At 48.4% G+C, this 13,147-nt stretch overlaps 4 protein-coding genes across 4 annotated transcripts; 2 read left to right on the top strand and 2 right to left on the bottom strand.

The window, feature by feature from the left end:
• Positions 1-1,949: 1,949 nt before the first annotated feature.
• On the top strand, positions 1,950-3,173 carry Sec61gamma (Sec61 gamma subunit). Its single transcript, XM_020942166.2, has 2 exons — positions 1,950-2,128; positions 2,597-3,173. The coding sequence occupies exon 2, from the start codon at positions 2,622-2,624 to the stop codon at positions 2,826-2,828; it is 207 nt and encodes a 68-aa protein (XP_020797825.1). The 5' UTR covers positions 1,950-2,128; positions 2,597-2,621; the 3' UTR covers positions 2,829-3,173.
• A 126-nt stretch (positions 3,174-3,299) lies between these two features.
• LOC110175970 (CWF19-like protein 2 homolog) lies at positions 3,300-5,910 on the bottom strand. Its single transcript, XM_020942164.2, has 3 exons — positions 4,488-5,910; positions 3,699-4,421; positions 3,300-3,642 (listed from the first exon to the last, which is right to left on the bottom strand). The coding sequence occupies exons 1-3, from the start codon at positions 5,781-5,783 to the stop codon at positions 3,514-3,516; spliced, it is 2,148 nt and encodes a 715-aa protein (XP_020797823.2). The 5' UTR covers positions 5,784-5,910; the 3' UTR covers positions 3,300-3,513.
• Positions 5,899-7,441, top strand: Arp10 (Actin-related protein 10). Its single transcript, XM_020942165.2, has 3 exons — positions 5,899-6,119; positions 6,197-6,349; positions 6,415-7,441. Exons 1-3 carry the CDS (start codon positions 6,049-6,051, stop codon positions 7,319-7,321), a joined length of 1,131 nt encoding a protein of 376 aa, XP_020797824.1. The 5' UTR covers positions 5,899-6,048; the 3' UTR covers positions 7,322-7,441.
• Positions 7,442-7,639: 198 nt separating this feature from the next.
• Ranbp21 (exportin-5-like protein Ranbp21) lies at positions 7,640-12,868 on the bottom strand. The gene is made up of 2 exons (XM_020942265.2): positions 12,679-12,868; positions 7,640-12,577 (listed from the first exon to the last, which is right to left on the bottom strand). Exon 2 carries the CDS (start codon positions 12,543-12,545, stop codon positions 8,814-8,816), a length of 3,732 nt encoding a protein of 1,243 aa, XP_020797924.1. The 5' UTR covers positions 12,546-12,577; positions 12,679-12,868; the 3' UTR covers positions 7,640-8,813.
• Between the last annotated feature and the right edge of the window lie 279 nt (positions 12,869-13,147).

Below are 13,147 nucleotides of genomic sequence, written 5' to 3' on the forward strand. Positions count from 1 at the left end.
ATATTAAAAATCTGTTATCTACTATCGCGATAGTACAAAACAAAATCAAGTGGACCTCTATCTACGTAATTTGTATTGTTTACAATATTGGATATATATATTATACATATAATTCTACTTTTACTGGATATCTTTCAATATATTTATATTAAAAATCTTTTATCTACTATCGCGATAGTACAAAACAAAATCAAGTGGACCTCTATTTATGTAATTTGTATTGTTTACAATATCGGCTTAAAAAAAAATATATATATATATACTTAATCTTTTACATGTTATCTTTCAGTATATTAATATTAAAGATCTTTTATCCACAACATATTAAATATATTATATTAATATTAAAGATCTTTTATCCACTATCGCGATAGTACAAAACAAAATCAAGTGGACCTCCATTTATGTAATTTGTATTGTTTACAATATTGGATATATATATTATATATATAATTCTACTTTTGCTGGATATCTTTCAATATATTTATATTAAAAATCTTTTATCTACTATCGCGATAGTACAAAACAAAATCAAGTGGACCTCTATTTTTGTAATTTGTATTGTTTACAATATTGGGTATATATATTATATATATAATTCTACTTTTACTGGATATCTTTCAATATATTTATATTAAAAATCTGTTATCTACTATCGCGATAGTACAAAACAAAATCAAGTGGACCTCTATCTACGTAATTTGTATTGTTTACAATATTGGATATATATATTATACATAAAATTCTACTTTTACTGGATATCTTTCAATATATTTATATTAAAAATCTTTTATCTACTATCGCGATAGTACAAAACAAAATCAAGTGGACCTCTATTTATGTAATTTGTATTGTTTACAATATCGGCTTAAAAAAAATATATATATATATACTTAATCTTTTACATGTTATCTTTCAGTATATTAATAATAAAGATCTTTTATCCACAACATATTAAATATATTATATTAATATTAAAGATCTTTTATCCACTATCGCGATAGTACAAAACAAAATCAAGTGGACCTCCATTTATGTAATTTGTATTGTTTACAATATTGGATATATATATTATATATATAATTCTACTTTTGCTGGATATCTTTCAATATATTTATATTAAAAATCTTTTATCTACTATCGCGATAGTACAAAACAAAATCAAGTGGACCTCTATTTATGTAATTTGTATTGTTTACAATATTGGATATATATATTATACATATAATTCTACTTTTACTGGATATCTTTCAATATATTTATATTAAAAATCTTTTATCTACTATCGCGATAGTACAAAACAAAATCAAGTGGACCTCTATCTACGTAATTTGTATTGTTTACAATATCGGCTTAAAAAAAAAAATATATATATATATATATATATATACTTAATCTTTTACATGTTATCGTTCAGTATATTAATATTAAAGATCTTTTATCCACAACATATTAAATATATTATATTAATATTAAAGATCTTTTATCCACTATCGCGATAGTGCAAAACAAAATCAAGTGGACCTCTATCTACGTAATTTGTATTGTTTACAATATTGGATATATATATTATACATATAATTCTACTTTTACTGGATATCTTTCAATATATTTATATTAAAAATCTTTTATCTACTATCGCGATAGTAGAAAACAAAATCATGTGGACCTCTATTTATGTAATTTGTATTTCTTACAATATTGGATATATATAATTATACTTTTACTAGATATCTTTCAGTATATTAATATTACAAAATCTGTTATCTACTATCACGATAGTAAAAAAAAATCAAGTGGACCTTTATGTATGTAATTTGTATTTTTTACAATATTGCATTTTTTAACTGACGTTATTGGAAAGTTATCAGAAAACAAATCAGTAAATATAAAAAAAGATACTATTAAAATATACAAGCATATATAATTTTGTATATTTATTAATACAGACCTAAGAATGAACTACAAACTATCGGCGAAATGTCATTTCTTGGAAACCTGGTGGCAACGCCACCGCCGAAGCAACCCTGCATCTGACACTTTGACGTGGAACTGTCAGAAATCGTGAAGCCGACGCGGCAGCAACGAAAGCAACTCACTTACGTTAAAATTTTCGATCAACTCGGAGGTGTGTGTGATTGCTCTTAATTTTTGGTGTTTGGAAACTATTTGTCAATTAAAAAATAAAGATTTACAGACAAAGAGTGCTTTTCCAGTGGTATTTCCGCGATATTAGCGCAGGGCCTTTCTTTTTCTGTGTGTTTTTTCCCGATTTGTGAGACCCAAAGGTTGCCAAGACGTTTGTCTTCGTGTCTTCGCCAGAATTAATTGTACATTTAACTGATTCCGTGACCAATATATATTTATATTGTTAATATTAATGTGATCGAGGCAATTAATCCAACTGGGGTCCTGGGGTGCAAGTGGAAATTGAGCTAAGTCGCCTTTAGATTTCACCTGTGACGTCGCCGACTTCTGCCACGTAGCCAGCGTCACAGCTGATAGTGTAGAGCGGGGTGGGGAGGGGTCTCTGCCGTGTGAAAGTGCCGCCCGCTCGTTCGCCCTTACTTATAACCAATCCGCTCTCTCATTCCAGTTTGCCAGCTCATCCCACCCTAGACATGGACAAGGTTGTTAAGTTCGCCGAGCCTGGACGCGCCTTCGCCAAGGACTCGATCCGCCTGGTGAAGCGCTGCACCAAGCCCGACCGCAAGGAGTTCCAGAAGATTGCCATCGCCACCGCTATTGGCTTTTGCATTATGGGCTTCATCGGCTTCTTCGTCAAGCTGATACACATTCCCATCAACAACATCATCGTGGGCTCCTAAGTGCAGCCAATGGCCGTGGGACCAGAACAATAACAAACACCCCAATCATCCAATTCTAGCATACATCAAATAGATTTTTTTTTCGTTTAGTTAACATGCATAATATAAATATACATATATGTAGATGAGCGAAACTATGTGCATTCAGCGAATGTCCTTACACCATTTTTACGTGCATATACTCGCATGTAAAAGCGTATTGCAAATGTTCAAACAAAATTCCATTCACGATTCTATGTTGAAGTGCATGAACACACACGTTAGTTGATAAGGAAGAGGAACCAACCACCATTGCACTTGTTGCGGTGTGTCCACTAATAAATGTGAGCCAGATTTTCCAATTAATTATGTGCATTTTGGCTTCGTCAGTTCCATAAGCTATACATTGGTGTTGCCCACGGTGCTTCCCCTCTTTTTATTACTGAAAGGGAGAGCGGGCTATAGCAACCCCTAGACAGGAAGTTTCTCCAGTTTGGCTTACATTAATTTTTGTATTGGAGCAGAAAGAGATAACCAAGATAAACGATGTATTTTGGCTTGGATATACTTATAAAATCATGAACATTGTTTATCTAACACTTTTGATCTATACTAAAAATATCAAAGAATCCCTAAAGCATAATGTTTAGAAACAACTAAAAGACGAATCCTTGACTCAGTGTGGACACAGCCTAGCGGGGTTCCATCAGTGCTCCGTGCAGTCGAATTTCTTCCAGTTTTCGGCGAACGACTTGACCTTGCCAATGGGGTTTTGTTCCTTTCGCGGCTTGCGCCAAGTATTTGGATTCAACTCCAGCATTCCGCCAATTATTTCCTGAAAGAGAAAGCAGTTCAACCCCAGCGCTTGTGTATTCGTTAACTCCGGTTTACCTGGGCAAAGTTAGCCGGGAAACGGTCTTGGTCCTCGATAACGTGCGCAAATCCCGAGTCCATGCCGAAGTGGACCCACACGTAGGGCAGTCCCTTGGGAATGGCCGCGCGTAGCGATTTGTGGCGCAGCGAGACCAGCTGCTTGTTAATGCACCACTCCTGCTCAGACTCCTCGATGGCCTTCTTGAAGTAAAAGGGCGCCATCTCACCCTTGCTGGAGGGAATGGGAATGCAGTGAACGCTGACGTGCGGACGCCGATGAAGCTTGTTGGCGATCTCGTAGAAGACTACATCCTGGTTTCGAGCGGCAAACATGCGGGTGAGAGCTTTGCGGAAGCTGCTCATCTCCTCCCAGGCGTCCTCGTCCAGCTGCGTGCAGCAGGAAACATGCTGCAGTGTCGTTAGAATACAGTGGCCGCCTTGCAGACCCACATACCAGGGCAAACTGAGGTAGATCTTCTCGCCCATAGACACTAGCAGTTGCTTATCCAGTTTGGCGGAGTCGAAGCAGCGTTCGCAGTTCTCCAAACTGGCTGCCAGCTTCTCATGCTCCCGAATGGCGCTCTGCAGCTCCCGCTGCTCGGCGTCGGCAGCCGAGATGTTTTTGCGCACCCTGTCAGCAAATATGTCTTCCAGATCGTCGTTGGGATTCTTGTGCTTGGACAGAATATCAGCGTACTGCAGGTTGGACTCGGCAGCCGTGGCATGCTTCTCCCGTTCGAACTGGTGAGAACGGATTGAAGGATTATTGTGTGTCTGCACGGTATTCTTATTAGAGATCAATCTTACCATCTGCTTAATGTCGTAGCGGTCATCATCGGCGAAGTATCGCACCCGTTGGCCATCTACGTGAGTGTCCACCTTCTTGCCGCTGCTGCCGCGCTTCTGACCCCTGCGCCCGCCGTACAGCTCGCGTGGATCGCTGGTTGACGACTTGGCCTGCACCAGGGGACGCACGTTCCCGCTCTGATCTGTCTTTGTGAGCAGCACATGCTCTTGAGCAGAGCTCTTAGCCTTTGCTGGCTTTCTGCTGGCACTTGTTACTGATTTGCCGGTGGCTATGAAGTCCGCCCGCGCCTTGCGTGCCGCCTCTAGCTGCTGGTTCAGTTCAGCAGCCAGCTCTGTCTTGCCCTTTAGCTCCGCCTTGATGGCTTTGCCCGCTAGCTCGTTAATCTGCTCGTCCGTGAGGCAACCGAGGGTAGCTTTCTCTTCAGGCTCCTCCTGCTCCTCCTCCTCTGAAGAGGCACTCTTTGAAGGAGATCTGCTACGTCTTCTACTTTCCGGACTAGGAGCCTTGGCAGTTGCTTTTCGCCAGCCGCGTGAAGCGGAGCTCTGTGCAGGGGGATGTAATTGGTGCTTGACTGGCCCGTCGTCATCGTCGGCCTGAGGCTTTTGGAAGCTGGGCAGACCCGTGCCGTTACTCTTCCAGTAAGGATTCAACTCGCGTCCGCTTTTGGCCGGATCGTAGGCGTCGATCTGCTGCAGCTTCTCGTTGGGCTTTGCGGGCTCCTTGCGTTCTTTGGAGAAGGTCCTTAGCACGAGAGCCTCGCTGGTCATCCAGCTGTCGCGTTGAAGGGACGTCGACTGCTCCGGCGCTTTTTCCGCCACGGGAGCACTACGCTCAACCCACTCCTCATCACTGCTTTTATCCTTGTGGCTTCGCTTCGACTTGGACTTCTTCTTCTTGCGTCTTCTGTGCTCTTTTTCGTCCTCGCTAGAGGCGGAGGAGCTGGAACTGGTGCTGGAATCGGAGGATTCACTGTCGCTGCAGCTACTGCTACTCTTTTTGTGACGCTTCTTGCTCTTTTTAGAGGACTTCTTGACCTTTGAGGACTTGGACTTGGATTTGTGTTTATCTCGCTTCTTCTTGGAGTTTTTTGGCACGGCGGATGAGGACTTCTCCAACTTCTTGGCCACAGCGGGCAGCATCCAGTCGGCCTCACCGCGCAGTTCCTTTTGCCGTTCCCGCTGGTCCCGGAGCTCGGCCCGCTCTTTGGCCTGCTGGAGCATCTCCGCGCGGGCCTCTCGCAGCTCCTGTCGGGCCTTGTCCTTCTCCCTGCCACTCTCGAATTGTATGTAGCTCATATTTGTTGATCAAACTTTAAAATTTGTTTACTTTTTCGCAGTAAGACCGCTGCTCGGTCTGCCGCTAAGATATACTAAAAACCGTTAGTATAAACTACCGCAAACAGTATTTCCTGATATATTTTATTGTCCCTGCTTTTGGTATATCTCATATAAAAATCTCACACACTCGGCCACACTGATTTCAATTCCAACAAAAAAAATTTGCAAACATTGAGGAATTCGCGTTTAGAAATTATATTTGGCCGTGGGCAAATTTTCGACCATGCCCATCTACGAGAGCGTGATGCAGGAGAAGCCTCCCATCGTCCTGGACATCGGCACCGCCTACACAAAGTGAGTGACAGTACAGCGACTGCTTGTCTGCCTGATGCAAAGAGGTGATATCATCGCTGGCTTGTCCACCTTTTCAGGCTTGGCTTCACGGCGGAGGCGTGTCCACGGAAGATTATGCCCACCGAGGTGGTGCTGACCACGACAGGAATCCGAAAGCGGCTGTTCGACTACGACACGACGGAAGAGTTACACGACCAGCTGGTGGACTTCCTGCAGACCATTTTCTTCAAGTAGGCGCTGGTCCTTGCTGTTGCTTGTAATCGTAATAGTTACCTTAATCCAATTCTGATTCCAGGCACCTGCTGGTCAGCCCCAAGGAGCGCAAGTTCGTAGTAGTGGAGAACGTGTTCGGACCCACCGTGCTCCGTGAAACACTGGCACGCGTTCTATTCCTCCACTTCGACGTCTCGTCTGTGCTGTTCGTACCCGTGCACCTAATTGCGCTATCCACGCTGGCCGTACCCACCGCAGTGGTCGTGGATATTGGGTACAGTGAGACCAGCGTGATGCCTGTCTACAGCGGTGTACAGATCATGTCCGCATTTAAGGATCAGAGTTATGGTGGCAGTGCTATTCATGCAGAGATCCGGCGCCAGCTGCTTGAGGCAGGCATAAAGGAAGACCTACTGACGGAGAGCGTACTGGAAGACATTAAGGTGCGCACATGCTTCGTGACCACCTTCGAGCGGTCGCAGGCCCGTGCCAAGGATCAGGCGCCGACGCCGCCGCCGGGCGTAGACTACATCGTCAGCGACCATGATGAGGTTATCCATGTACCCGGCAGTCTAAGGGAAACGGTCTACGAGATTATGTTTGAGCCCAGCAACGAGCGCGACAGCCTGCCGCACCTTATCCTGCGCTCCATTCTCGACTGCACCCTAGATATGCGGCGAGCGCTTGTCGAGAGTGTGCTCTTAATGGGCGGTGGCTCCATGGTTCAGGGACTGCAGTCACGACTCCGCCATGAAATGCAGCATCTGCTCGCCGAGGACCCGTTCTACGCAAGCCGCTTCCACGGCCAGCTGCAGTTCAAGTTCTACAATCCCATTGGCAAGCAAAACTTCACCGCCTGGCTGGGTGGTGCCCTGTGCGGCGCCACGGATCTCATTCAGACCCGGTCTCTGGCCAAGGAGACGTATTTGAAGAGCGAACATGTGCCCGACTGGAGTAATTTGTGTGACAATCGGCCGACGGGTTCATAGAGTTATGTGACGAGTGGCGCTGAATATTTATTTAAACGTGATTTCCAATAAGCCTAAAGTGAAAATAGATGAATGAGTATATCGTTATTGTCTGTATTGTATTATATTCCAGTATATATACCTCATACATCGTTTTATTTCGGGTCATTATCATGTTTCATGACCAAGCTATAGAATCCTCAATTGTTCTTAGGCTGTAGTATGGAAGAAGCAAGGGTAATGAGCTCTAGAAGAAACATATATTCAATAATATATGAAGCAATTACTAAAATACAAACCTTGTCGATGCAATACTTATAATAAGTAAAAGAAATGTTCTCAATTTGTAAATTTATTTCAAATTTATTTGCTTATTTCGATTTTGTGTGTGTTTTTTTGCGGATTGTTGGCCGCTTCTTCGATTTCATTTCGTTATAAATTATAAATAATAGGTGTATATAATTTCGGTTTGAAAATTACATACTTCACGCCACTTACAATTCTTAGAATCCCGATGTGTGTGTGTAAATTTTTGTTTTCCTTCTATCGTAACCTTCTTGATTTTCCTTCAAGGTTCTTTCCTTCCTTGGTTGCAAGGTGGAGGTTGGGGGAGGATAATGCATGGGTGGTGCTGATGCGGATGCTGGTGCGGGATGCATGTGTTCATATACAGATTGATGTATTATATAATAATAACTCGTACTAACTCTCTCTGCTGCCTATCAACTAAGCCTAAGCGTAACTCCAGAAATCTTTCTCCAGGGGATATACTATGTGTACAAATCTATATAAATTACAGTATGCCTGCGCATAGGTAACTCTATACAAAACGAAGGGAGAATGGGGAAGGAAAGCACAATTCATTAATTATCTAGATTATTAAAAAAAGGGGGGTTTGCTGTTGCCTGGGGCCGGGCGGGGGTCGGGATTTGGGGTCGCTCACTGCCATGCAATTGGGTTTCCTGTTTCGAGTATTGGCCATCATCATCTTCGATACGATACGATACGACTTCCTTTTGTGCAAACAAGTTCAACAAATTCCGAATAATAAATAACAAAGCAGTAACAAGTCACGAGTCGCCACTTTCCTGCAGGGGGGTGGATGGGGTTACCAACGATGGCCGAAGGCTGACTGAGCGACTTAATTAAATTAGGGCTACAAGCGGCCATTAGTTCGTATAATAAATAAGTTAATCAATTTAAAAACTGGAATTTGGACTGGGTCATGGGCTAGGACGTGGGCATGGGCATAGGCGTGGGTTGTGGTTCCTGCGACAGCACGGGCTCTTCGTCTTAGCTAGTTTACAATTACTTTAAGTTCAGTCGTCGCTAGTTTGGCAGCTGAGGTGGCCGTGGTTTCGACCTGATCCTGATCCTCATTCTGACCTTGGACCGTAACCGGGTCGCTGATGGCGGTGGAAGTGGAGGCTCCCCCTCCGCTGCGACGCCGCCTCCTCCTTCTCCTCGTTGTTGTCGTATCCGTGCTATTATTCTGCCTCGGTTGGGGTCCCTGTCACTTCTCCGCGCTAAATAGCCGGGGCAGACTGGCGTTCTGATTACTGTCCATGATATCCACAGTACCGGCAGCTGCTCCCTTGGTTGCTTTGTGCATCGGCGGCAAGTTGGCGATCTGAACCTCATGACGGAACAACTGGTTGACACTGCGCCCGACCAACTGAACAGTGAGCTTCTTGAATATATCCTTTTTGGCCCGATCCACCTTGTTGCCCTTGACGGGCGCCACGGCAATCTTCTCGTCAAACTTTTGAATGTCCGCCGCATTCACGCTGGGTATGTGCTGCAGCACCTCGCTGAGGATGGGGAACTGCGGCCGCAGCAGCTCATAGAACTGCACACCGAGGGTGACCAGGCCGGATTGGTTGGCCTCGTGCTGCCCGTGCACCTGCATGCCCTGCAGGACGGCCGTAAAGGCCGTTACCGCCTTGTTCTCATCCATCATTTGCTCGGCGGCCAGAAAGCGCATCACGGGCGCCGCAATGTTCACCGCCTTCATGCTGCACATGCCATCGTTCCAGGCGATCGCCTTCAGCAGGGTCATCAAGACATAGTTGCCAATGAGGTTGTTCCGCAGCAGCTTACCACCCAGATCGCTGATGATGTCCGAGAGTAGAGCCGACTGGATGGCCCGCGAATGTGGAACACTGTCCATCGAATGTTCCTCGTTCTCCATGGCCGTGCTGTTGCTGTTAGCGTTGGCACCACCGGCTGCGACGTGATCGGCTCCGATCTGGCCACCCACGAGGGCAATCTTGAGCACGTCGAGGTACTCGCGGGTTAATGTTCGATTCAGCTGATCCTCCAGCACCTCCTGCGTGTCGTTCACCTCGCCATTAAGCTGGCCACTCTCGTAGAGCGAGGCGATGTAGATCCAGCGGCGCGTCAAGCGCTCGCACATCAATGGCGCCAGATGGGCAAAGAGCGGCACCAGGACGCTGTCGTAGAAGGTGGGCGGGCACGAATAGACAAAGGGCTTGAAGAAGACACGTATGATGGGTCGCAGTCGGTAGTCGGGGACCAGATCCATGCGGCTGAACACATTGCTGACGATGGCATCGGCCAGGCCCAGGAGCTGGTAGAGATCACGACCCAGAGATGGCCCCGCAGAGCCCATCAGGTGGTAGCAACCCTCGGTGACCATCATCATGAAGGTCTGCATCTTCTCGAACGGTGTCGGCTCGCTGCGTATGGTGGTGTCCAGCGGGTCGGTGGGCAGGGCACATATACCCATCAGCAGCTTCTTCTCGTGCTCCAGCATACCGTGAATTCCTCGATAGCCCTCGGAAAGAGCAGCCAACGCCTCCGGGGCGAACAGCTCATTCAGTACGCGCATCAGGCTAAGGACGTGCGAGAGCAGTGGCACCACGTGCTTGGTGGCCGGATTGCGGCAGATGGGATTGCCCAGTTCCGTGCAGCCGATCACGAATCCACCCCGCTGGGCCCTGTCCGGGTCATCCGGCCAGGTGCAGCGCTTAACCACGCCAAGCACCACATGCAGAGCATCCAGAAGACGCGAGCGGTTCTCGAGCGACGGAGCACCTTCCACAGCGAAAATGGGAGGCTTGTCCAGTCCCACGAAGCTCATGAAGTCCAGCGGAGACTTGAGGGCCTCGCTGAAAGCCAACCACTCGCTGCGCTTGTCGTGGACGATGTGCTCGATGAACAGCGTCTGACGCTCGAAGTCGCAGAAATGATTCGAGATGAGGATCAGGGCCTCCTGCAGCGTGGTGCGCATCAGGCGACTCAGCTGGTTCTGGTGCTGGCCGGGCTCCTTCAGCAGCATTTCCACATGGCCGTTGATCTGCTCGAAGACGGGCAGCAGCAGCAGCGGATACTTGTGGGCCAGCTTGACCAGCAGCGAGGCTGCGTGGCGACGCAAATTCTTGGCCGACTTGGCTTGCACCTTCTCCAGCTCGTTGGGTGGCTTCAGCACCAGCGCCCGGAAGATCTTGTCGAGGACGCGGGGCAGCAGACTTACCCCGCTCATTGCCACGCAGTTGGTGGCCGTGATCTGACACGATGACATGCTGAGGAAGACGAACAGCGCCGAGATGCAGGAGAGCAGGATCGAGTAGATTAGCGGATTGACCGTCTCCAGCTTGAGACACTCCTCCAGCAGCCGCAGTCCCGCCGGCACCGATGGCCGCTCCGCCACGAGCAGAATCCGACTGAGCACGCCGTCCAGCACGCTGACCAGCGCGTCCCACTCCAGGTAAACGGGATCCAGCACGCTGCACGAGACGGTTCCGCTCTTGGCTTCCGCCTCTGCTTCGGCGACAGCGTGGCGCAGACGCTGTTGTAGCCATTGTTCGCAGTAGCCGTAGGTGACCAGCGGCTGCACCAGCGTCGCCAGGCGGAAAATTTCTAGAAAGTCGGTGCGGCAGCGGAAGAAGTAGAGAGCGAACTCCTCTTCGCTGTCGTACTCCAGCCGGATGTAGGCCTCCGTGGAGAGGCTGGCGGGCGAGCTAGTCGTGGCAGGATATGGCAGCTTCACAATGCGCGGTGCGATCGTGTGAATGAGCTTGGGAATGTAGTTGAGCGTGGCAAAGTCCTTGGAGCAGGGCTCATGCTTGAGCAGCAGCTGCCAGATAAGTGCTGATCCATGGGCAACTGCTAGCGAGGGATGCTGCACGAGCAGCAGTAAACACTCGAGCAGCACCTCGAGGTGTACCGGACGCTGAGTAGCATCGTCCTTGCCCCACAGCGCCACCAGCTGCTGGGCCATGCCGTTAAGCACCTGCAGTAGCTTCTTTAGGAAGTTGTGGTGCTGCTCGATGGACTGCGCCGACACAGAGTCGGGCGGTATCTGGCTGGCCTGGTAGATGTAGCGTAGCGGCTCCTCGTTGAACAGCTGGAGCAGTGGCTTGCGCTCCTTAGCCTGGCCCTTGCGATTGGTGATCTGCGCCAAGCACTCGGCCGCGTTGCACTGGAATGCTTTGTCGTTGAGCAAAATGCAGAGGAAGTGCATCAGCTTGCCGTTGCTGGACATTATGTGTTGGATGCTGACCCATTCGACGAAACCACTGAGCGTGAGCAGCACCATTTCGACGACCCGGCTGTGGGCATTGGCCTTAGTATAGTTGCACTGGCGAGTCGTCTCACGGAAGGCGGTCACGTGCTGCTCCACCAGGCGCAGGAAGAACTCGAAAATATCGTTCATGTTGTTGTTTAGTGCCTGATACATGTCCTTGCGCCGCTGGTTCGATTCGATCGTCTGCAACAGAGCCACGTCCTCCACCAGCCGCAGGAAGACGAGCAGCACCAGCTCCGTCTGCGACTCTCCCTTGGCGCAGGCCGAGCTCAGCTCTGGCAGCAGGTCGGACCACTGCTGAGGCCACTCCCGCTTAATCATCTCGACGATGATGCGCGAGAGCGCGTCCTTTGTGGGCAGCAGCGTGCGGTCCTCCGCCGGGCCCACGCCCACGTTCAGCATCTTAATGGCATTGTCCTTGATGTACACCTTCTCCTCGTGCGAAATGCAATTCCATCGGAACTTGATTGTGTACTCGATCAGTTGAAGCCCAAAGTGGCGCACCTGCTGATTCGATTGCGGCGAACTGGCCAAGTACAGACCGACCTGGGCGCACAGCGGAGACTCCTCCTTGAAGCGCTCGCAAGCCATGTAAGCCTCCAGGCGGGCCTGCTGCTGGGTCATCGGGTGCATGATAAGGTCCACAGCTTTGGCCAGTTCAGCGGCCAGGGCCTCTGTTCCTCCATGCTGGGCCATTGCTATTGCTCCTGCTAGCTGCCTGCTGCTCCCTGCAAAAACAAAATTTGAGATTGGGGTGGGGTTCTTCATTTTTTCATTCTCCATACTCTGTAATCCCCAGCCCGACTCCGACGTGACACCGGACACTCACCTCTGTTGGCGCCTGCTGCCGCTCCTCGATCCCCTGCTCGGTGGCCTGTTTTCCCTGCCTGGCTTCCTTCGTTCCTCCCTGCGCTTCCCTGCGCCTTTGCCTTTGGCCAATGCGGTGCGACGACGACGACGTTTCGCGATTAGAAGAGCTGCCCGTGTGTCGTAGTCGTCGGTGTCGTCTGTGTGCGTGCGTGTGCGGGTGTGTGGAGCGGTGCCGGATTGGATTGCGGAGTGCGTGTGCCGAGAGCTGCTGGTGTTCTGGTAGCTTTGCGCTCGTGGCCCTTGGCTCTGGGCGTTCCACGAACGGGTACTCGGTTGGTCAGCTTTCTGTCGCACCTTTGGCCAGAGAAGACAGCATTCAGCGTCGCAGTGCCTCCTCACATTGGAATCGCATATAGATAAATGGCTTTTCCGGCTGGTTCGTGTTAGAACAATGTGCAGCAAATCGCACGGGACAGGGTTGACAGCCG

This window comes from Drosophila serrata, unplaced genomic scaffold (genome assembly GCF_035046125.1).
Source record: "Drosophila serrata isolate PLE 108 unplaced genomic scaffold, ASM3504612v1 contig_362, whole genome shotgun sequence".
Classification (NCBI taxonomy): Eukaryota; Metazoa; Arthropoda; class Insecta; order Diptera; family Drosophilidae; genus Drosophila; species Drosophila serrata.